At 54.4% G+C, this 23,710-nt stretch overlaps 1 protein-coding gene and 1 long non-coding RNA gene across 4 annotated transcripts in view; one reads left to right on the forward strand and one right to left on the reverse strand.

Moving 5' to 3' along the window:
- The window catches only part of DNAH17 (dynein axonemal heavy chain 17), a 110,712-nt gene that overhangs the window by 63,878 nt on the left and 23,124 nt on the right, over positions 1-23,710 (forward strand). For 2 of the 3 annotated variants that reach the window (XR_011522838.1, XM_008524885.2), the window contains exons 49-65: positions 534-636; positions 1,351-1,498; positions 1,869-1,960; positions 3,381-3,542; positions 4,058-4,222; positions 4,412-4,603; positions 10,271-10,537; positions 11,693-11,854; positions 13,467-13,700; positions 15,033-15,197; positions 16,910-17,005; positions 17,177-17,394; positions 19,780-19,987; positions 20,305-20,420; positions 22,027-22,219; positions 22,530-22,765; positions 23,461-23,583. Coding sequence is in view for 2 of the 3 variants with exons in the window: in XM_008524885.2 (XP_008523107.2) it covers positions 534-636; positions 1,351-1,498; positions 1,869-1,960; positions 3,381-3,542; positions 4,058-4,222; positions 4,412-4,603; positions 10,271-10,537; positions 11,693-11,854; positions 13,467-13,700; positions 15,033-15,197; positions 16,910-17,005; positions 17,177-17,394; positions 19,780-19,987; positions 20,305-20,420; positions 22,027-22,219; positions 22,530-22,765; positions 23,461-23,583 (2,880 nt within the window). In the remaining variant the exon portion in view is untranslated. Of the gene's footprint in view, positions 1-533; positions 637-1,350; positions 1,499-1,868; positions 1,961-3,380; positions 3,543-4,057; positions 4,223-4,411; positions 4,604-10,270; positions 10,538-11,692; positions 11,855-13,466; positions 13,701-15,032; positions 15,198-16,909; positions 17,006-17,176; positions 17,395-19,779; positions 19,988-20,304; positions 20,421-22,026; positions 22,220-22,529; positions 22,766-23,460; positions 23,584-23,710 lie in introns of those variants that run through there. The other variant, XM_070559811.1, reaches the window with a different exon arrangement.
- On the reverse strand, positions 8,833-16,244 carry LOC139073808 (uncharacterized). The gene is made up of 3 exons (XR_011522839.1): positions 16,037-16,244; positions 14,859-15,262; positions 8,833-9,685 (listed from the first exon to the last, which is right to left on the reverse strand). It is a non-coding gene; the product is annotated as an uncharacterized lncRNA (long non-coding RNA).

A 23,710-nucleotide genomic window follows, 5' to 3' on the forward strand; every position in this document is an offset into this window, starting at 1 on the left:
TACATGAAAAGACGCGCAAACTCTTCATATCCTTTAAACCCATCTGAGCCCCTGGAAGGTTTAGCAGTGCCCTGGCATCAAGGAAATTATTCTGCCTATTTAATAATCATAATCATAGTGATTAATAACTACAATGATTGTGGGGGGGGTGGTAAACATTTATTAAACACTTGCTGTATTTCAGGTACTTCCCAAGTGTGTTTGCGTGTGTTAGCTCATTCCATCCTCATAATGACTCGTTGCACAGATGAGATACTGAGGCACGAGAGGGTAACCAGCTTACCTAGGGTCCCGATGCTACTAAATGGAAGAGCTAGAGTTTGAACCCAGACCTACACGCTAAGCCACTCTGTTGCCTCCTGTTTAAAGATTTTTCTTGACAGCATGAAGCAAAATTGGCTGTTTCACATATAATTCATATTTATTGGGGTTTTTTTTTAACCACATGCAAGGCATTATTGGAGTAGGGTGGGGGGCCGGAGATGGCTCCTCCAGGCCGGTGGCACACCTCTACACTGGTCTCCGTCGTGCAGGTATGACAGACAGAAGCTGACACTGAAAGATGTCCATAACTGCCAGTATGTGGCGTGCATGAATCCCACTTCTGGATCCTTCACCATCGACCCCAGGCTTCAGGTAGGCAGCAGTCAATCTCGGTTCGCTCAGCTGCCGTGGGTCTGAGGCTCCCTTAGGCAAATGAGAGTCAAAGCATTGATCTGGGCTGTTAGGGTTGCGGGCTGACATCCTCCAGAGAACTCCCCAACCTTTCAGAACGTGTCAGGAAATTCTGGGGAGCGGGGGTGTCAAGAGGCTAGCCAGCCCTCCCTGTGATCCCAAAGGGCTGCCAGATTTAGCAAATAACAATACAGACGCCCAGTCAAATCTGAATTTCAGATAAACAGCAAATATTTGTTTAGCATAAGCATGTCCCGTACAATATCTGGGACATTCTTATACTAAAAAAAAAAAATTATTTGTTGCTTATCTGAAATTCAGATTTAACAGGATATTCTGTGTTGTATCTGCAACCCCACCCAGGCAGGACCTCACCTCTGAATTATCTAAGCAGATGGAGACCCGGAATACAAACCCAGGTCTGTGCTCTGAGACATGCTCTTGCCTCTGCCAACATTTGTCTTGAGAGCATGAAGTAAACTTGGCTGATTCAGATATAATCAATATTTAATGGAATTTTACCACATACAAGACACGGGGAGGGAAACTGTCCATTCTGATCATGCTCAAAAGACCTTAGACGATGAGGACAGAGTCTGCTCCCAAGAAGGTGGCCCGGGCCGTGAGCTGGTGCCCGAGAGCTGCCTGACGCGGGTTTGTGGTTGTTCCGGACAGCGCCACTTCTGTGTGTTTGCCGTGAGCTTCCCGGGCCAGGAGGCCCTCGCGACCATCTACAACACGATCCTGTCCCAGCACCTGGCCTTTCGCTCGGTCCCCATGGTGGTTCAGAGGATGAGCAACCAGCTGGTGGCCTCGGCCCTGGGTAAGCTGGCCATCTCCTCTCCTGTCATTAAAACCCACTGCTTTATGGGGCTGATGGCTTCTTCAGATTTTCCCCCGGTAAATATTTTATTTATACTTTTAAATCAATATTTTTAAACGATGCTATGTTTCAAGAGGAGCTTATAGTGAAATCCGATTGCTAGAGGGGGAGGCAGAGGATAGGAAGTTCAGCATACAGAAACGATTTACACGTCAGGAGGGCGGCAGACTTCTTCCCTCCTCAGCTGCGCACATTCTTACTTAAGTCACCATTTGATAGTCCATTTGCTTTAGAAACTATATCTGAAGCTTTGCGCTTCCTGAGGCCATTAAGAGTACATAAGAATCGATGTGTCTTTTTCCTATAACAGCCCTGCATCAGAAGGTCACAACGACATTTCTTCCTACCGCCATTAAGTTTCACTATGTCTTCAACCTCAGGGACCTCTCCAATATTTTCCAGGTACCTGCTCTTTTAGCTCTATGTCATGCCACCTTATGGCCAAGTCCCTGATCCACAGGTGCTCTCCTCCTTGCTACTCTCAGGAGAGAAAACAAAGTGACCTATGAACTGACGACAGTGATGGTGATGATATTAATGATGATGGTGATGATCGCGATGATGTTGATGATGGTAGTGGTGATGGTGACAGTGATAATGATGGTGATAATGATATCGATGGTGATAATGATGAGGATGGTAATGATAGTGATGAGGGTGATAATGACGATGATGATAGTATGATGACAATGGTGGTGATGGTGACAATGCTGGTAATGATAGTGATGGTGATGATGATGGTGATAATAGTATTGGTGACAGTGATGGTGATGAGGATAATTGGTGGTGATGATGAGGATACTGATGGTGGTGATGATGATGATAGTGTTGATGGTGATGATGATGATAACGATGACGATGATGATGATGGTGATGATGGTGATGATGGTAATAGCGACAGTGATGGTAATAGTGATGATGATAATTGATGGTGATAGTGACAAGGATGGTGACGGTGATGATGATAACGGTGGTGGTGGTGGTGATGACAGTGATGATGTTTCCTCTTATTTATCGACTGTTTAGTGTGAGCCTAGCACTGGGTTTGGCCACTTACACCTCTATTTTCTCCTCCAAACAACATGTAATATGTTCAAACGTTCCCATTTTACAGAAGGGGAGCCCAAGTCTCAGAGAGGTTAAGTCATGCCCATCTCCTCCCACTTCAAGTGTCAGCTCAAATGTCACGCCCTCAAGAGGCCCCTCCTCATCCCTATGCACCCTGTCTCGCTGCCTCTGTTTATGTCATTCATAGCACCCATCGCAATGTGCAATTACCTTGTTATTTTGTTTGCCTAGTTACATCTCCCTACTAGAACACCAACTCCATGAAGGTAGGGTCTGTTGTGTTGTCACTGTGTTCCCAGAGCCCAGGAGAGTGCAGACCCTCAATAAGCACCTGTTGAACTCGCCCAGGTCACTTGGTTGGCAAATGGCCAAGGCAGGACTGGGCCCAGCCAGGCTTCCTGCAGAGCCCAAGTTTGTAACCCACTTTTCTGTGCCTTTGGTAGTCTGGCTCCCCTCCACGATCAGCCTCTCTTACCCCTTCTCTACCAGCCACCCCATTAAAGGATGAAGCCCTCAGCCCTGTCCTGTGAGGAAAACTTCCCCCCGTCCCTCAGGCCACAGACACCCCCTCCAGCCTCCAGGATTTGCATGGTCTTGGCAATCAGTGGCTTTCCTGGCCCTGAGTAGACATCGCATCAGGACCTTAGTGGATCACTCCCCGGGGAAGTGCCCATCTTCTCATTTCATCTACGTACAGCACTTGGCTTTCCCGGTAGCCCAGCTAAAGATGCTGACCATGCTGTGTCCGGGGCAGGGCCTCTTATTCTCCACAGCAGAGGTCCTGAAAACCCCGCTTGACCTCGTTCGCCTCTGGCTGCATGAAGCTGAAAGAGTGTACGGTGACAAAATGGTTGAGGAAAAAGACCAGGAAATATTGCGCAGAATCACCATTGCTTCCACCAAGAAATTCTTTGATGTAAGTCAAGCCACCAAGTTCCTCTGCTGAGCCCAGACAGGCTCCAAGCGGGCAGAGTGCCTGGGGCCAATGATAACCCCAGCCCTCTCGGAAGGGCCCTTGGGTTGGGATGGGAAGGACCACGTTGGGTCCCACAAAATGACTCTGTCACGAGGGGGTCCATCTGAGTGAGAAGAAATTGATCCCTCAGTAGATCGGGCCGTGATGACCTCACTCCATCCACTTGGAGCGGAGGACGACCCTGCTGGGGTCACTGTGCTCGGCTCCGGTGTCCTGGGTTTTCTTGGCACAATTGCCTTTTTTGGATGATCAGTTCATTCCTGATATGATGGGGATTGGACCAGCTCATCAGGGAATTTTGTCCAGTGGTTTGCACAGCCCCTGGCAGCAGTGGTTTGGGCCCCTGAAGACGGCCTGGCATCCTGACGTGACCATGGTAAGGAGCTAAGGCTGCTGTTGACTATCTGTGTGCCCGTGGTGGCAAACAGCACAAGCATCCTCTCTCTCGTGTCTAGGATCTTGGCGATGAGCTCTTATTTGCCAAACCAAATATCTTCTGCCACTTTGCTCAAGGGATCGGCGATCCCAAATACTTCTCGGTAACTGACACGGCTCACCTGAACAAGCTCCTAGTGGACGTCCTGGACAGTTACAACGAAGTCAATGCGGTCATGAACTTGGTGAGTAGTGCTCGAGCTGACAGCACCGGACGCGGATTTCTCCTTCTGTCTCATTGTAAACATCCCAATGGCACTCTGGGGCTGTGTAACTCGCGGCAAACGTTGCTGGGGGACTGATGAGACCCCGTGCTCTGCAAGGAGGTGAGTCCACGCATGGTGCCATGTCGAGGCCTCTCTCGGTGTCTCCAGGTGCTGTTTGAAGACGCCGTGGCTCACATCTGCAGGATCAATCGCATCCTGGAGTCTCCCCGGGGTAACGCCCTGCTGGTGGGGGTGGGCGGCAGCGGCAAGCAGAGCCTCTCGCGCCTGGCCGCGTACATCAGCGCCCTGGATGTGTTTCAGATCACCCTCAAGAAGGGCTACGGGATCCCGGACCTCAAGGTGAGACGCCGCTTTTCAATAAGCCGCCCTTGGGGAGGGGAAGCGGAGAAAACTCTCAGCACTCCCGTTTCCAAAATGAAGCCAGCCAGCACCGAGCCCCCGAATGGCACCAGCGGGGTCTTCAACTTAGAAAGTAAAGGCCAGGAGACATTTTGGCCAGTGCCCACGCCCATGCGACGAAGGTGAAAGGAAGTGTGGGTCTCAATTACCTGGGAGATTTGAGTCCATACCGTTGACAAGGGCAACAGCAGCAAAGGGACTTGGTTCTGGCCCCTGGTCACTGGATGGTTCTGCATTGTCCCCAGTTCTCAGAACCGTCACTGGCTGTCTAACTGCATGGGCGGGGCCCCGGATGGATGCTTTCTGAATTAATGAAAGAAACACTAGTGTAAACAGGGCTCCCATCCCCAAGACATGCTGCCGCGGCTCTTTATTGATTTCTTTTTCCCGAAAATTTGCTCTCTCGGGGAACTGTGCTAGTCAAACATGATTAGTCGTCACAGTGCTTCAGATCGGAACTGAAGTGCATTTGACCACGTCACATGGGCACCTCTCTCTGCCTTGGTGCTGGGGCTGCTTCTGTTGGTCAGGACAGTCCAGACCCACGAGGACCCTCCCTATGCCACACGGCCCCAACGCAGCCCTGGCCCGGCGGCTTTCGCTGGACGGATCTGGAGCCCAGCCAGAGCGTGGCGCCCTGGGACCTCTGTGGGAGGGGGTGGTCTGTGGGCAGAGGCCCTGGAAAGGACAATGGGACAAAGAGCTAATTCTCAGCCCTGCTCTCCCAGCACGGCCAAGCAGGCTGTGCCAGGGACGGCAACCTCTGGGTGGGCATCTGGCTTCTGGTTGTCAGTGTCCCCAGTGCATTCTACTCTTTCTATCAAGGTACTAACCCACTGGATTTTTAAATCCAAGTGTTAAGGGACAAGGTCTTCCCAGCCTAGGTTCTCCCAAACCCTACCTCCTGGACTGAGTCCATGCGCCATGGGTCTGCCCGGTTCTCACCTCGGCCGATTGAGCTAGTTCACACTGATCTCCCCAAGGGCACTCAGGGTGGCTAGAATCCTTGCATCTGGAGCTGTGTATTTTTACTGAGTTTTCTCCATTGAAAAGTTTCTATTCTATTGGCCAAATAGCGTTGGTTTATTTCATGATTGCCTCACACTCTCCGCTCCATCCTCATGAGGATTTTGTTCCGGGTCCCTCACTTGAGGGCCAGAGGTGGGTGTTCAGTGTTAACAGTGTTATTTCACTTGAAGGCGTTGGCTGTAGCAGCTCCGTGATCCGTTCTCTCGCAATTCATTACTCTACGCCCGCAGTGAACGGGCTCTGCACTAACCATTCGTATCATTTATTAAGCAGCTTCTATGGATTTGGAGGGAAGGCCAGAGAGATACAGGGCTAACAGACTTTGCTTGTATTAGGGGAAGCAGACTCCTGAGCAGTTACAAGATGTAATTGTTCTAATAACAGTGTCACAGTAAGATGTTATATGTATATGTATGTGTTATTAGTGTAACATACACATTCACAATGACATGATAGATATTATGTCATAAAATCCCTTCCATCATCTGTGGGCGCCCACTGGACATCAGAGATATGGCAGGAAAGGGGTCCGGATCCAACCCCGGGAACATCATGTGCCACGTGGAAAATCCTGGACTTAGTCCTGAGAAAACGAGATACCATCAAGATGTTTGAGCAGAAGAGGAGCAAGACCTGGCAGTGTTCTGGAACAAAGTGGAGGACGGTCTGAAGACAGCAGAGATTGCCGCAGGGTGACCGGTGGGGTGGTGCCGCAGAAGCCCGGTGACCCCACCAAGGCTGGAACCGGGCAGTGTAGTGAGAAGGGAGAAGGGAGTGACGTGAACCAGAACCTAGAGGTGGGCCAGCGAGGGCTCTGCCTGCCCCATGGGAGCGTGGAGGCGGGCGCCTTGCTGGGATCCTACCCATTGACCCCAGCTCCCCACGCACAGTCCCCAGGCCAGGTGGCAGCGTGCTTTTTTTATTCCTGTGAGACCTTTCCCAAGGCTGGAGTAGTAGCCCAGAGAGCTGGGCCGGACCCTGTGGAGAAGCCCTGGAAACTGAGTGAGGGGCGGCCATGGTCCAAGCAGGCCGGGTGGCCTCCCTGACTTGCAGCTGCTGTTGAACAAGGAGGGCCGGGGAGCGGCCATCAGACCAAGAGGAGGGCGGAAGCTGGGCCTTGTGTTTGTGCAACCTGTGACGAAGGTCTGAGAAAGCTCCCTGTCCATCTCGCAGCCCTGGCCACACCCCTTCTTCCCACTTCCTTGAGACCCACTCCCAAATCTTTTTTTTTTTTTAGAATTTTTTTTTTATTTGATTTTTTTCCTTTTTATCCCCAAAGCCCCCTGGTACATAGTTGTATATTCTTCGTTGTGGGTCCTTCTAGTTGTGGCATGTGGGGCGCTGCCTCAGTGTGGTTTGATGAGCAGTGCCATGTCCACGCCCAGGATTCGAACCAACGAAACACTGGGCCGCCTGCAGCGAAGTGTGCAAACTTAACCACTCAGCCACGGGGCCAGCCCCCCACCTCCCAAATCTTGTCTCCACATTCCTTCCTCTCTACCGGCAACAATGACGGCTACAGCGAGGAAAAGGGCCTCTGCAGTGTGTTCTAGCCAGAGAGGGGACCCGCAGGAGCTGAGCTTCTGGAGCTGACAATGCCGTTTGCAGCTGGAGCAGTTCTAGCATGATGGCGCCCTCAACCAGACAGGAGATGACGGGGGAGAAGTGGGCTGGGGGCAAGGGCAGCCGAGACGCAAATGCTGGGAGAAACCACGATAATGAATGCTGCGTTGCGTATGTGGGCGTCTGAGGAATTTAGGGGATACTGGGAGGAGATGACTGACACGCAAGTGGACATGGAGGTGGGAAAATGCAGGAAAAGGTGGGAGGTGGAGATGTCAGGACAGGCCACACGGCCAAAGAGGGTGGGAGTGGAGGAGACCATGCAAGAGAGGATAAACAGGCTGAGGCAGGACGGAATCCCCGGGGCGGACAGGACGAGGGCCACGGCACAGAGCAGCTGTCAGCAGGCATGCAGCGAGTGCCACGGTGGGAGCTGTGGCCAGAAGCCCAGAGACGGTGGAGCTTTGAGATGGTGGGGTCAAGGCCACAGAGAATCCAGACAGATGGCCCTGTGGTCTTGGCCATAGCAGGCTCTCCTGGGGGCACTGAGAGAACCAGGGGCAGGAGCTGAAGAGAGAGCGAGGAGGAGAAGACGCAGCTGAAGAGGAGTCGCAGGGCCGAGGGGGCCGGTCCTCCACAAGCCGAGCCCTCAGCTCCCTTCACAGGCCTTACGGGCCTTGGGTCTTTCCAGAATCTTCTGCTCTGGCCTGGATCCTGCAGCAGTTAGTAGGCTCTCTCCAAGCAGCTTCCCTTGCCTTGGCGAGCCAAGCTGAGCCGGATCGGAATCTGAACTTGGTGCCACTTCGCAGCTTTCCCCCCACCGCCCAGGCATTCCACCTGCGGGCGTGAAGAGCCGCCAGCGGTGTTCCTGAGGACGGGCCCCTGTGCTCCGGACCTGCCGGAAGCTGCCATCAGCGCCTGCTCTCCTCGCTCCTCCTCCCCGGGGATGGCCGCTGGACCCACACCTGCAACTAAGCCTCCATAGTAGACACATAGCACGAACTCCGGGATTGTCGGCCTCCAACCAACGAACGCGATAGCTGATAGCGCTGTGAACTGAGAAGAGCGATTCTGTCTCCAGGGCAGCAGGAGGCCGAGTCCAGGGGTGCTGCCGGTGCCGACTCCCACCTGTGGCCTCTGCCTTTCCAAGCCCAGGGCTTGCCTTTGACGTTTTGTTTTTTTTTTTTTAGCTCATCAAACGCACGGAATTTGTGGTTGACGTTTGACCCCAGTCACCACTCCCCCACCCCCTCGACTCCCGCTCAGGGACCTCGGCGATGTTCCTCTGAACAGAGATGCCAGGGGGGCGGGCTGCTCCCACAGGGCAGAGCTGAGCTTTTAAACGAGTACGGAGGCCCGCAGGCCTTACAGGAAGGTGAGGCACTGTAGAAAAGCAAATCAGCAAACTGAAAATTCACAGTGATACTTAGATGATGCCGACGGACATTTTTAACGTATGTTTACAATCGACATGTAAATTGGTGTATTTTTCAAAAATAGCAAGCTATTCATACTACTCTATGATGCGTGGTCGGTGAGCCAAGGAGTCGAAAGAAAGATTTCTTGGACTCTCAAGGTCTGGCAGTAGTGCTGTTTTATTTAGAGAATAGTGTGGAATAGCATGGGAACGGGACCCAAGGGCAGGAGGAGGTGCTGCTGGCATGGGGAGCTCCTGCTGCCGCTTCTGCTGCAAACATGGGTGGAGAGTAAGGCTAAATTTAAGGCATAGGTATGTGAGTTATCTCTTTATGAGACAAAGGAAAGAATATGTAAAAAGAGTTGTTAAAATGGTATCAGTGCCAGTAGGGCCTGGTTATTGGGTGGTCCTATAACTTTTAGATAAGAATCAAACCGGATTAAGTAAATGACAGAAGCCACCGCTTAAATATTATCTTCAGCTAAAGACAAAGGAGGATGTTGGGGGGGTGGTCAGTTACATGAGGTTGCCAGACAGTAAATAACTTAAGTCCTTGCCTTCCCCGTTAAGAGTTTCCAGAGATAAGGCCATCCCCCCTTCCTCCTGGTGCCGAGGGAGACAACCCCCACAGATGGAGACTTCCTTCACAAATGCAAATGTCTCTCATCTGAAGGGCAAGCAAATTCCACTCCTTGGAGCCCCCTTCTCATCTGCAGTTTTTAAAAGTAACCAGCCTAAAATAATCCTCATCACTCTGTAACATGCTGCTACTTCTTTTTTTTTTCTTTTTTTTTTGCTAATCTCCTTCATTTATTCTTCCAGAATGACCATGCACTGATTTGTCGAGCTGTCTCTTTAAATCCTGCTAGTAGAGTGCTGGCAGTCACCTGAAGTGTGGGCCTCCTCTGAGGAGGGCTCCTGCTTTCCAGGGTGACGGCTCCCAATCCAAGCCTGTGGGGATTTCTTACGGGCCTTTTTTAAGGTCTCCATTTCAGGGCTTTTTTCCTTTTTCTCTGTGTGGTAAAACATACATAACACAAAATTTATCACTTTAACTATACAGTTGAGTGGCATTAAGTACATTCACATGGTCGTGCAACCGTCATCACCGCCCGTCTCCAGAGCTCTTTCATCTTCCCATCCCCCTCCCCGGCCCCGGCCCCCGCCGTCCTACTCTCTGTCTCTATGAGTTTGGCTGCCCTAAGTGCCTCGCGTAGGTGGAATCATACAGTATTCGTCCTATTGTGACTGGCTGGTTTGACTGAGCGCAATGGCCTCTGGGCTCCTCCTTGTAGCAAGTGTCAGAACTCCCTTCCTTTTAAGGCTGCATGCTCTTCCACGGCGTGAATGGACCCCACCGTGCCCCCGCCACCTGTCCGCGCACGCTCGGCTCGCTCCCCGCTTTGGGCTGTCGTGAGCGGTGCTGCTATGAGTGAGCGTGTTCTCCACTCGAGGCTTTGGGTGGATTGCCTTCTACAGACCCTACACATTGTTTACGAAGCCGATCGCCAGGTGTCCCTTCCCGGGTGGTTGTGGGGGACGCTTCTACCTGAGCATCTTCTCGGCAAGGACCCTAAGCCTGTCCTCCTTGGGCCCAGCTTGACCTGGCGGCGCAGTACATGAAGTCGGCTGTGAAGAACGTCCCCTCCGTGTTCCTGATGACGGACTCCCAGGTGGCGGAGGAGCAGTTTCTGGTGCTGATCAACGACCTGCTGGCCTCGGGGGAGATCCCAGGGCTGTTCCTGGAGGACGAGGTGGAGAACATCATTTCCTCCATGCGACCGCAAGTGAAGTCCCTCGGCATGGCCGACACTCGGGAAGCGTGCTGGAAATTCTTCATCGAAAAAGTGCGCAGGCAGCTCAAGGTAGGAGGCTCGTCTTCACAGGGTCCTGGCAGCCCGGTGCGGTGCCTGTTGCCTTCCCAGCCCTGGGCCTTGCTCTGTGAGGAGGTGCGGCTGCCCCCTTGCAGGCTGTGGTGGTCCACCGGGAGAGTGGGTGGGCTGCCTGATGCATGTGGGCCATTGGAGGTATCTCGTGGCCAAAAGAAGTGCTTTATACATGAGACCTTCCCCACCCCCGCCGGCCCTGGCAAGTTTAAATAGATAACCTTGAGCATTCCTCGTAGGGAAGGTAGGCTGAACCGCCCTAGTTAGACTGGGAGAAGTTTGGAGCTTTTTCTCCCTCCTTGTCAGCGTCCCATGAGGGCAGCTGCCCCCTGGCCTGGCTGCGCTGCCCTTTGGGGAGGGTCCAACCCCATAGCTCTTCTAGGCACCTGCTGGCTGTCATTTTTCCCTGCTTGATGCAAATGAAGCAAGTTTCCTCTCTACGTCCCCTCTGGGTGACACAACCCAATGAGTGAATGTGATGTGGGGGCTTAGGAGTCCCCTGGTGGATGCTCCCTGCGCCCAGCCCCTTCCTCGGTGCTCTGCCTGGCTCTTCTTCAGGGGACTGGCCACGTCCAGTGAGCCACCTGCTGTGCCCACGGAAGAAGGGACCACAGAACGAGGAGGGGGCGGGAGGCTGAGGCTTCCGTGAGAAGGAAGTGCCCAGCAAAAGGGCCACCAGGGCCCGTCCCCACAGCAGTTACTGCAGCTGGGATCCCAGGGGGTCCCAGTCTGTCCAGGAATTAGCGACCGTCCTTGGGGGCCTGGAGGAGGCTCCATGTCCCTGGGGACTCGACCTGCCAAAGGGATTGTAGCCTTTCCTGTTCTCGGCCTCATCTGCCCAACGTGGCTGCCCATTCCCCACTCCGTCCTTCATCCGGCCTTTTTGGACCCCTTTGTGGGAGCCACCTCAGGAGGCTGCGCACCCCAGCACCCTCACATCGCTGGTGAGGGTCGAAAAGTCAGTTGAGCATTTATCCATTGCAAAACAATGGCCACACTTCAAACTCGGAACCAGGAACACACTCCCCAGACATCTGAAGACAGAGCCTTTTCCTTCTAAATGGGCTTTCGGCAAAAATGACACGATTTGGCCTCAGCACCCTGATGAGTGGCTCATCTGTGTCCCTCACCTAGGTGATTCTGTGTTTCTCTCCCGTGGGCTCTGTCCTACGTGTTCGAGCAAGAAAATTCCCTGCCGTGGTCAACTGCACGGCCATCGACTGGTTCCACGAGTGGCCGGAAGATGCCCTGGTGTCGGTCAGCGCCCGCTTCCTGGAGGAGACGGAGGGCATTCGGGTGAGTCCCTGGGCTTCCTCTGCCCCCCTCGGTGCTGCACTCACAGGGCCGGGAGGCTTGGCTGCATGGGAGACAAGTGATCCCGGGTCACCTGCCGCCAGGGCCAGGGTTATGGTGAGGCAGGTCAGGCACTTGCCTTGGGCACAAAATTTAAGGGGGCCCCAAAAACCTCAGCCATCAAGATCAGTGAAGTTTTCATGCAGTATTTTTTAAAAATCAAAATTGATGCTAAAGCATTCACGATGAACAAATACCAGAAGTGTAAAAAAGGCAGGCTGCTGTTTGCTCGGGTCACGGCCCTGCATCACTGCGCCGGGGGACGGAGGTTCCAGTCAGCCCAGGGTGCCCAGCCCTCGTGGCCGCTGCAGTTCAAGAGGGTTGACGCCTGCATGCAAACACACTGAGCAACTCGGGCCTTAAACTCCGTCCCTGATGGGAGCTGATCGGAGAGCCTGTGTTCTCTCTGATAAGTGTATCCGGGGGTGCACACTTTTCCTCCTGCCTTGGGCTCCAACACGGCTCCCCCAGGGCTGCTCCCTCATCCCTGACCTGCCCTTTCCATGGGGCGTGACAAGTGTGATGGGGCAATAATACGTCTCCTTTTCTTTTCTTTTACAGCATCTTTTCTTTTAATTGAAGGGTGGTGCCCACTTTGCCGTTTGAGCTCATTGCCCCTAGAAATGACCATTCAACTCTGACCCAGCCAGTGCGAGTGATGAGCAGCCCTGGGATAAACCACACTTTGTTATCCTGTCTTACGTATTTTGAACACATATTCATTTATGAAGTAGGATAAGAAACCTGAAATTGACTTTTACCCTCATTTTTGAAATGGGCACATCCACTGCTTGTCATCGTTAGAGTGTTCACTTGCGAGACGTCTCCGCCCTTCCCAGGAACGCTGCAGCTAGGACGTTTCCCCCGAGCTCACAGATGAGGGTTTCAGTCCCCAACACAGGGGTCTCCTAGGAGCGGGGAGTGGCCCCACCACTGGCACCAGCGAGGGCTGCAGAGTCGATGCTGAAAAAACATGGGTTGGCTGAACACATGCCCAAATTAGCCTGAATTGAAATTAATGTCGCTTGGATAATTCCTGGGGCAAAGCTCCCAGTGAGCGTCTTCAGGCAGGTGGGGTAGGCCCGGGTGGTGGGGGCCGAGACCCTGGTGTGGAACGAGGACAGAGGCGGCCAGGAAAGGAGCTACTAAACCCCAGGACCCAGAATAGGAAATGCACAATAAATGCTTGCTGAATCACCAGGGTCGTTCAAACATGCTGCTGGGCCCTGTGCCTTCCCAGGCGAGCAGCTGTGTGTGAATCAGAGGGAGAGTAACAGGAATGAACTCTGCTGTCTCTGGCACTGAGCTAACCCCTCGGTGGGGCGATGTTGGCAGCGTCCACAACGGGCCCCGCAGGCGTTGCTGTCTCCTTTGACAGTTCAACCGCCAAGGTTGAGAGAGGGGGTGCAGCTCGTCCGGGGTGCCCAGCAAGGAAGGGAAGCCCCGCCTTGCTGACTCACCGTGGCCAACAGCCGCCTCTTCCCCGGGGCCCTGTCGGAATGTGGCCGTGCACGCCGGGGAATGGGGGATGAACGGCCCTGTCTTGTCTTTGTAGCCAGAAGTCAAGACCTCCATCAGCCTGTTCATGTCCTACGTGCACACGACCGTCAACGAGATGTCCAAGGTGTACCTGGCCACTGAGCGGCGCTACAACTACACCACGCCCAAGACGTTTCTGGAGCAGATCAAGCTCTACCAGAACCTGCTGGCCAAGAAGAGGATGGAGCTGGTCGCCAAAATCGAGAGGCTGGAAAACGGCCTGATGAAACTGCAGAGCACAGCTTCTCAGGTCAGAGACAGGGGCTCTGGGGGCGGGTTCCGGAACCTTCCCCCACATGTGTGAAGTGAAGTAAGAGGAACAGGAATCCTGCCTTGGAGAAACTTCCACTCTCATACCCTAGAGTCTATTATGGGTTTTAACATGAAAAATAGATTCAAACCACTTCCGTAATGCTGGCGTTACGGTGGGCGCTCTCCCTCGGGCCCCGAGGCTGGCGGGATTGGCTTATCCGGTCAAGTGCCGTCGATGAATGTGTATCGTTTCCAAAACACCACTCATGCTGTGGGGCCCAGATCGAAAGGCTTCTGCCACACTTTGTCTCACACCGTATTGATTTTTAAATTTTCTGCCTGGCTTTAAATATCCTCTATGACGTAGTCTCGGCTTCTTCGCCTTTCCTGCCCTCTGCCAGAGAGCCTGGTAAACAGCTGCCGCTTCCCTGCCCGAGGCGTGTGCCAGCTGAGGAGCGCAGTGAGGGCACGGGGTGGGGCGGGCGGGCGATGAGGGCAGCCCAGCCCTTCTGCCCTCGAGGGAGCCTGAACCCGAACCCCAGCTTTAGCGGAAGCCCTGCTGAACTGGAGCCAGGCTGGCTTGTCCCAGCCACAGGCAGTGCTGGACAGTGCTGAACAGGTCAGGACCACCCCTATGGGGGCATGGAGGGGAACATGGTGGCAGGGGTGTCCAAGGAGGACAGAGCTTGGAGGAGCCAAGGAGGAGCCTGCTCCCACTCCAACAGCTCACTCAAAGGGCAGCAGGGAGGAGCTCAGCCCAACAGGCCATTTCTTTTTCCCAAACGTGCCTTCCAGACGCGGTCCTGGGACACAGTGAGTGCATCCCAGGAGGGGACCCTTACAGCAACTGAGCAGCCTCCTCGAGGTAGAAATTGTCAAGAATGGGGAAGAATGTCCCACCCTATCACTTACCCCTTCCCAGCACACCCTCCCACCTGGCCAGGCCTGGGGCCTCCCGGGTGCTCTGGAGGGAGCTTTCTGACTCTGGCTCCAAGCTTTCTCTCACTGCCCCACCAGCCTCCCCAGCACTCCTCGGTACTGTGACTCCGTTGACACTTTTTTATCCAGCCACCTTGAGCACCAACTCCCTGAGCAACGGGAATGTGTCTTATGCTTATGACCCTTGGCACATAATTGGTGCTCAATAAATACTTACCTTGGAGAAGCTGCAAAGACGTGTTGAAACGAGTCACAGGGAATCATAAGCAACTGATAGGCCTGCTGCTCTGCTTGGCCCGTGGCTGCTGTGGCTGTCGGCCCACCTCAGAGGAGGGCAGCGTGTGGCGGCCGGGGCCCAAGCTTGCCCATGTCTTGGTGTCTCCTCCCCCAGGTGGATGATTTAAAAGCCAAGCTGGCGATTCAGGAGACTGAGCTCAAGCAGAAAAATGAGAATGCGGACAAGCTGATCCACGTGGTGGGTGTGGAAACCGAGAAAGTCAGCAAAGAGAAAGCCATTGCTGACGAGGAAGAGATCAAGGTGGAGGTCATCAACAAGGTAGGGAGCCACGCGTGGCCTCAGGAGAGCTCTGCCGCCGGGCCTCCCTGAGCAGTCGGGACCTCCTAGGGGCAAAGCGAAGGCTGAGAGGGCTCCCAAACCAGCAGGACCTCCCCGAGGGAGAGTGTCTCCCGGAAGCTCAGGGCCCCCAGCTCTGGAGAGGGCTGTCCTTTAGAGAAATGCCTGTCCTGGAGCCGCGCCCCTCCAAGTGCAGTCCCCAGGCCACAGTGGCAGCATCCTGGGAGCTGGTAAGAAATGCAGGTTCTCGGGCCCCAGACCACCTCTGCTGCATTGGCCCTGCACTTTAACAAGAGGCCGTGGCCCCTGAGCACGTTAAGGCTGGAGAGGACTGGGTGGGAGCCCTGGTCCTCAGACTTGCTGCACAGGGAGCCCCCAAGGTTCCAAAGTCACTGGCCCGAGTGGGCTCCTAGCTGAAGGTCCATGCACTGTTGGTTTGATTTCTCATCACCCCTCCCTGCATGGCTTTTGTGTCATCAGTCATTCGTCCTCATGAGTGTTATATTAACAGTGTCCCAGTCATTGTCTGCTGTCCCCTGAGATGGAGGACGGCATGCCAACAAGTGGTTTCTATGCCTTGGACAGGAGGAGGGGCCGGAGCTGGTCCCACCTGGTGCTGGAGTGGGGCGGGGGCTGAGGCCAGGCAGGGCAGCCAGGAGCTCTTCTCCATTTCTCACTGTAACCTGTACAACCGCAACCCTGTTAGGCAGCTGGGGATGCTGAGGCCCGGGGTGGTCGGCAATGTGCCCAAGGTCTCAAAACTAGCTAGTGGCATAGTCAGGACCCGAACCAGGACCCACACCCGCACCCTGGACTCTGACCTGCTGTCCGACGCTCACATGCAGCTGTTAATGTCTGGGCGCCTGCCCCTCTCCGACCCCTGCCTCCAGAAAGGGCCCCCCGGGGATGCTCCAGGGAAGAGGCTCTGGGAGCTGCCAGCACAGCCGGCCGGGTCAGTGCCTGCCATGCCCCGCTCCCTCAGTCATGTCCCACGCCGTCCCTAGAGTAGGGTGTGGAACGGGAATCTCCGGGAAGGTCTTTCAGAGAGATCCCCTCCTTCCTGTCCCTCCTCCCTGCCCAGCCAAGCCCAGCCCTCGCTGCCTCTCCGTCACCCCTCTGATCACGCAGATGGCGCTCCTGATTGACAGCTACCAGGCTTCTGCTGGTCTCTCTGTTTGGCATCCAAAGGCTCGGAGGGGCTCCCCCGACCCGGAGAGCGAATGAATGCATGAATGCATGAACGTGTGAATAAACGAATGAATGCACAGGTGAATGGACGTGTTCTCACTTTCTCCAGGGGATGAGCTACGCCTCTGAAATGCTCACATAATGGCACCAGGACACAAGAAGGCCTCAGTGCCAGGGGGTGGTCTGTGTGGGCCCAGGTTTCCCCTCCAGTTCTGAGAGCTGGAGCCCATGGAAGGGACAGGGCCATTTCTGAATCCCAAGTCTGCTGTCGCACGGAGCATCCAGACCTGAGTGTGGAGGGGCAGGGGCGCAGGAGTGTGGAGGGGGAGGGCAGCTTCCAGATGGGGCCCAGGAGCGCCAAGGGCAGCAGGCGCTGAGCCTCTCTGGGAGCTCAGACCCCCTGGTCTGGGCTGCATGGGGGGCAAAGGGCTCCCCAGGGCTCCCCCTGCCCACGGCTGCCCAGATGGCCCACCTGCATCGAACTTTCCTGTCTGGCTTCCTTCCAGAATGTCACTGAGAAACAAAAGGCCTGTGAAACGGACCTGGCCAAGGCAGAGCCGGCCCTGCTGGCCGCGCAGGAAGCTCTTGACACTCTGAACAAGGTGAGGGAGAGAAAGAAAGAAACGGGAACCAGCCTGCGTGAGAGGAATCGCCAGGCAGTCGACTCAAATGGAGCTCAAGGCAGATTCCCTGGGGTCCTCACTGGGGCCTCCAGGTCCTGCTCAGAGGGCTAAATCCCCTTCAGGTCCGTCCCATCTGTCTGTCGTTTGCAGAACAACCTGACAGAGCTGAAGTCCTTCGGGTCCCCCCCGGATGCCGTGGTCAACGTCACGGCCGCCGTCATGATCCTCACTGCGCCCGGGGGCAAGATCCCCAAGGACAAGAGCTGGAAAGCTGCGAAAATCATGATGGGCAAAGTGGACACCTTCCTGGACTCCTTGAAAAAGTTCGACAAGGAGCACATCCCTGAGGCCTGCCTGAAAGCGTTTAAGTGAGTGAGGGTGCGGCCGCACCAGGTGAGGTGCACGGAGTTCTTGGGTCTGTCGGGAGCACATTAAGTCCAAGCCTGCATGGTCCCAGAATCTTCTCTCACCAGCCCCCCACCTTGCGATGTGCATTCCCAAGGGAAGCCTGAGCTTGCCAGGGGTGGGGCAGGGTCTGGGGCTGCACGGAGCAAGGCGGAACCCCAAAGACGGCAGGTGGCGGTCTGGGCCAATCTGGCTGGATCTGAGTTGTCCAGGCATGCAGGTGAAGCGTGGTCCCCAGCTCCTGGGGAGCCTCATCACCGTCTGCCTCAAGATCTAGGAGCCTCTTCCCCACACAACACACAGGAAGGGCCCCGGGACACGTCACACAGCTCTCCAGGACCCCAGGTGACAGTGCAGCCACAGGAACCCCTCGGGATAACAGGACAATGAGAGAGGCCAACCAGGGCCCAGAGGCATTCCCTGCAGGAACAGCTGAGCACACACACACACACACACGATGCCCACGCATGTACACACACACGTACACACACATGTACACACACGTGTTTCCTGGCTCGGGCTCTGTTGGGCATCCTTTCTCCTTTTCACTGGTCTCACTGTAAATGCACCTCATGTGGAGGGACACACTCGACAGGACTGGCAGCGCTACCTCCGGGGTGGGGGTGGGACTTGGGAAGGGTGTGTGGGGGGACATCCATGTTTTGCACCATATATTCCAAGGCGCCAGTGTTCGTGAGGTACTCCATTTGTTAGCACTCAGACCCACTGATCTTTAGCCCACGTGGTTCCTCGCTGACCGTCCCCTGGCAGCCCAATTTTAGGGTCCACCTGACCCTGACTCAGACAGAGTCATACCCCATGACCCCAGGTGAGACCCCAACATCTCCCAGCTCCCATTTATTGAGGAAGAGGGTTGGACGATTGAAAAACGTTTGATAAATAAAGATTAGTTTAAGCATAAGAGAACAGACGAGAAAAACACAGGCCTACCCCCAGGGAGCAGCTTCTATCAACATTTGGTATGTTTCCTTTCAGTCTTTTTTCTAACGGTTTTTTTCCATAGTTGGACTAATATTGTATGTGTGCAATTATTTGTTCTGCTTTGAGTCTTTGCTTAACATTGTGGAAAAAACCCACAACTTTTCCCTTTGTTATTAAAACGCTGCCCAGCTTGATTTGTACCTGTTGTATAATCTTGCCGCAGACAAATGGTAATTTACCTACTATTCCGGCACGGTGGAGGGTTTAGGCTGCTCCATCTCCACCATCATCAATCACGCCATGATGAATGTCTTCTCCTTGTCGCCCGGCAAACTTCTCGACTGCCACCACCCCACACCGTCTGCTGTGTGTGTAAAAGATGCAGGCTCGTCTTAATATTAGCCTAGACAAAGCATAAAATAAACCAGAGGGAGGAGACGACGGCTGCCTTCCCATCTAGATTCAAATCGCTTTCCAATGATTGCTGTGAATTATCCAGTCAGAATCCTTTCCTCAGACACTTCACTTGGTTATGCTCAATGACGTCGTCATCATTTTTAAAATACTAGTTTCTAGAGTGTCTAAACTGCACCTGGGGCATTTTTCCCGGTTGCTCTGTAAGATGACACCTGCACTGTTGTCTCTTTTAAATCTCATCCTTAGCTCCTTCCCCTCACTGTGGTGATCCTGGAAAACAGGGCACCACGCCCTGGGGAGGCAGGAGTGGCCCAGCAGAGCCAGGGCGGGGGTGGCCCCTGGGGCCGCCTGACTCGGCATGAGTCCCGGGGCTGCCCCTTCTGAGCTGTGTCACCTGGGAAGACATGCTCAGCCTCTCTGGGCCTGCTTACCCAGAGTAAGAAGGGGGGACGACACTGGCAAGGCGGGGGCAGGCTCCAGGAGCTGACGTTTGCAAAGCATTCAGGACGGCACTGACACACGGCACCCAACCAGAGAACTTGATGGAGAAACTCTGGTTCCACCACTTGCTGTCACTTACTTTGAGCAAGTGTCTGACCCTCTCTGAACCCAGTTTTCTTGCCTATGAATGGAGACGTTGGAGAAGGAAAATGAGACCAGTCACATAAAGCGTTAGGAACAGAGAGGATAAAAAATGCTGGTTTCCTTCCTTCATCTGGAATATAGGCCTTAAATCATTACTGTCCATTCCCCTCCCCACCCCAAACTCCACTTCAGGGGACAGAATTCTGTGTTTTATTTTTTCTTCTTTCTGTAATCGTTAAGATACCAAAAAGAAAATTCGTTACGCTCCTACTGCTCTCGCTTGTAGTCAGTGGCCAGAGCGGTGCACGCATGCACGGGGGCAGCACGGAAGGCTGGGAGATCACACCACGTGGGCCTGCGTCCCACAGAGCCCACGCCAGCGCCGCCCCACTGTTCCCTCTCAGGCCCTACCAAGGCAACCCGACGTTTGACCCCGAGTTCATCCGCTCCAAGTCCACGGCCGCCGCGGGCCTCTGCTCCTGGTGCATCAACATCGTCCGCTTCTATGAGGTGTACTGCGATGTGGCCCCCAAGAGGCAGGCCCTGGAGGAGGCGAACGCAGAGCTGGCTGAGGCGCAGGAGAAGCTCTCTCGCATCAAAAACAAGATCGCTGTAAGAGCTCGCTCGCATCCCGAGGGAAACCCCAGAGCCACTTGCTCACGCCGCCCGTCAATATCTCCGTTTAAAAGGGGTTGGCACGGCCCGCCATCGTGAATGATTAAGCAGCACAAGAGAAGGCAGGCCGCTGTGGGGACCAGATCAGGCCAGGAGGCCACTCAGCGTCCGAGGCTCCTGTGCCCCAGAGGGCTCCTGGCATTTATGGGAAGCTCTGTTCCTTGCCCAACTGTCACAGGGCTCGGCCATGCTCCCAGGGGGCTGGGAATGCCTCCCGTTGCTCGATTTTGGGGCCTTCCATCTTGTTTTTCCAGGAACTCAACGCCAACCTGAGCAACTTAACGTCGGCATTTGAAAAAGCGACAGCTGAGAAAATCAAGTGCCAACAGGAGGCCGATGCCACCAACAGGGTGATCTCGCTGGCCAACAGGTAGCTCGCTCCTCCCCGCAGGCCACCCTCCTGTCTTGCCAATGCCCTGAAAGGGACGAGCCCACAGAACGGCCTTGGGAGGGGGAGGAATGAGCCCCAGGTGGAAGCAGCAACATCCCAGCTTTCACTTTTTCAGCACAAAGTCATGAGGATAAACCTAATGACTAATTATTGACCAAAGTCCCACCCCTCCCCTCTGGACCCCCATGCATTCAGTGACCTTCAGGAAACACGACCTTTTGCAGTGCAGAGCCCCAGATAACCCAGACCTGCCTGGACACTGTATCAACGGGGGCTCACTCTGGGCAGCACCCCGTTGTAACCCACCCTTAGCCAAACCGTGGTGTAGGGTGCAGGGGGCAGGCTTCCAGGGTCCTTTGACAGCGCACGTCCACTTTCTAGTGTATATAATGCATGTGGACTCCAGAGCAGCGGCTTCCAGTGGGAATACATGAGCCACGTCTATCATTTTAAATTTTCCAGTTGCCACCTTAAAACACTACAAAGAAACAGATGGAATTGAGTTTGATAATATATAACTCAAAATCTGATCACGTCAGCGTGTGATCAACATAAGAATGATCAATGAGATGTTTTATGCATATTTCATTCTGACTCCTTGAAATCCCATGTGTACACCTGCAGTCACGTCTCAGTTAGGACCAGCCGCAGCTCGAGTGCTCACCAGCCACGTGTGGCTCGTACGGCTGCCCTAGTGGACAGCGCAGCTGTAAAGCTTTCTTGCCATATTTTTGAAAGTGAGCACCAGGACCCTGGCAGGTGGAGTCAGTTCTAGGGTGTGGCTCCTGGTTGTATTTCCTCCGCGCCAGTGGCTGGTGACCGTTGACTGGTTGTCGTCAGTGTGTTGTAGGGACCCCAGGAGATCCCCATGCTGCTTGGGGTTGGCCTCAGTAAGGTGCGGACATCACCACCCGAGGGACCGGACCTCACCTGCCAAGAATACAAAGTGATCTTTCGGCCATTGGCAAGTCAGGGCTCGTCGGAGGGTGCTGCAGACAGAGCACAGTGGGCTGGATGGGGCCCTACCCTTTCAACAATTGTGTCAACGCTCTCAGGCTCATGGTGTGCCATTTTGGGTCAGCGACCAGTCCTGGGGCCAGTGGCCTGAGAAGCACGCTGCACACCCTGGAGTCCCCACTCCACACAGGGCCAGGTGCCCCCTGGATGCCACACGCACCCCCATGGCCACCACCCGGCCTCCGCCTCTATCCAGACTTCCTGCTAGCCCAAGGGTGGGCTCAGTGGTGTCCAGGCAGCAGCTTTCGCACGGGGGCGAAATGCTCCAATGTCGTCAGCATAGATGTGACATCAGTGCACATGGCTTGGAGAAGGGAAGCACAGTGTTCCCAGATGCCACCACAAAGCATTCATTTTGCTTCCCTAAAGCATTTTTTCCCAAACATTTCCCCCAAAGCATTTTCATTGTTGAAGCACTAAGTCCTGTAAGTGTTCGAAGCTCTGAAGATTCCTGGGAGTCAACGGTGGAGGAGGGCCTTCCTGGGTCTTCGAGCCCATCCTCTCTTTCACCCAGAGCGCGCTCTTCGTTTACCGCCCCCCTCCGCCCCGCCCCATGTTCTCATCGTAGGCTGGTAGGAGGACTGGCGTCAGAAAATGTCCGCTGGGCTGAATCGGTGGAGAACTTCAAAAGCCAGGGGATCACTCTGTGTGGGGACGTCCTGCTGATTTCTGCCTTTGTCTCCTACGTGGGCTACTTCACCAAGAAATACCGAAATGAGCTGATGGATAAATTTTGGATCCCTTATATAAATAAACTAAAGGTAAGAGGTATGGTCACGTTTGTCCCTTGGGAAATTTGGGGAGGTCCCCAGCAGGGCAGACCCAGCCCAATCTCACCTTCGCTCCTGCGACTGAGGCTCCGGCCGCTCAGGGTTTAGACTGTGGCCCAGTGTGGCCGATGCTGACATCCTTCCTGGCCAGATTCCAAGCTGCTTTGTCAGGGTGATACAAATGGCTGTCTTGTCCCAGATGGCCTGGCTCGCCCACTGTCTAACCGCAGAACCACCGTATTATTTGGAGAGCAATAAGGTCACGTCACCCTTTCTAAGAAACAGCACGTCCCTTCGGCAGGTCCCCATCCCGATCACGGAGGGTCTGGATCCCTTGAGTCTGCTGACCGATGATGCAGACGTGGCCACTTGGAACAACCAGGGCCTCCCCAGTGACCGCATGTCCACTGAGAACGCCACCATCCTGTGCAACACGGAGCGCTGGCCCCTCATCGTGGACGCCCAGCTGCAAGGCATCAAGTGGATCAAAAACAAATACGGCGAGGAGCTGAAAGCCATCCGCCTGGGACAGAAGAGGTGCGTGACGACGGTGCAAGCAGGAGGGGTTCCAGAGGCAGCCGCTGGCTGGAGGGCCATTGTGCTGGGAAATACACCCTAGGCATTTCACACTTGTTAAATGGATGGACAGAGCTTTAAAGACTGGCCCACAGGTGGATTTTTTTTTCGTTTTTTAATATTTGACCTTGGGTAACAGCACCAATAGTAAAAAATCCAACTCTGGGCTCTTCTCCCTTCCCCTCATTACCTGCCGCTCCCGCAGGGAGGAAGCACTGACTGGGCTCCCAGCCTGGCTTGGGTCCTGTCTCGCCATTTGCTGGCCAGGAGACTGCAGGCTGGTCATTTTCTCATCTCTCATCTCTCGTGTGGTTTATGTCCTCGTCAGAGATGAGAAACAATGGCCGTAACAAAGGCTGCCCTGCGTGCCTTCCCAGCGTGCTGGGGAGATGGATGAGACACAGATGTGAAATGTTTGGCTCTACAGCCATAACGCAGCTCCGTTGTCACCTCCATTCCCGGGAGCCCAGTGGTGATTTACACAGAAGTCTTTGGGTTCCCCTTAGGGAAGGATGAGTTGCGGACAGGAATGGGTTATTGGCCCCTTGGTCACCTCTCCCTCGGGCCTTCCTGCTCTGACGGCTGCCTCTTGGGGCACACGATTGCACCGTCACTGAGCCCTATGTCATTAAATGGCTCCTGTGCTGTGCCCACAGCTACCTGGACATCATCGAGCAGGCCATTTCAGAAGGGGACATCTTGCTCATCGAGAACATTGGCGAAACTGTGGACCCCGTGCTGGACCCTCTACTGGGCAGGAACACAATTAAAAAGGGAAAGTAAGCTGCTGTGTCCACCTCTGTGGTTTGACCCACGCAAACACCCTCAGTGGTGAGGTCTGGCCTGTGTACAGAGGGAAAGTGCGGGAATTTCCTTTGCCTTCCTGGTGGGCAACAGGGATGTTAG

Source organism: Equus przewalskii, chromosome 10 (genome assembly GCF_037783145.1).
Source record: "Equus przewalskii isolate Varuska chromosome 10, EquPr2, whole genome shotgun sequence".
In the NCBI taxonomy this organism is placed as follows: domain Eukaryota; kingdom Metazoa; phylum Chordata; class Mammalia; order Perissodactyla; family Equidae; genus Equus; species Equus przewalskii.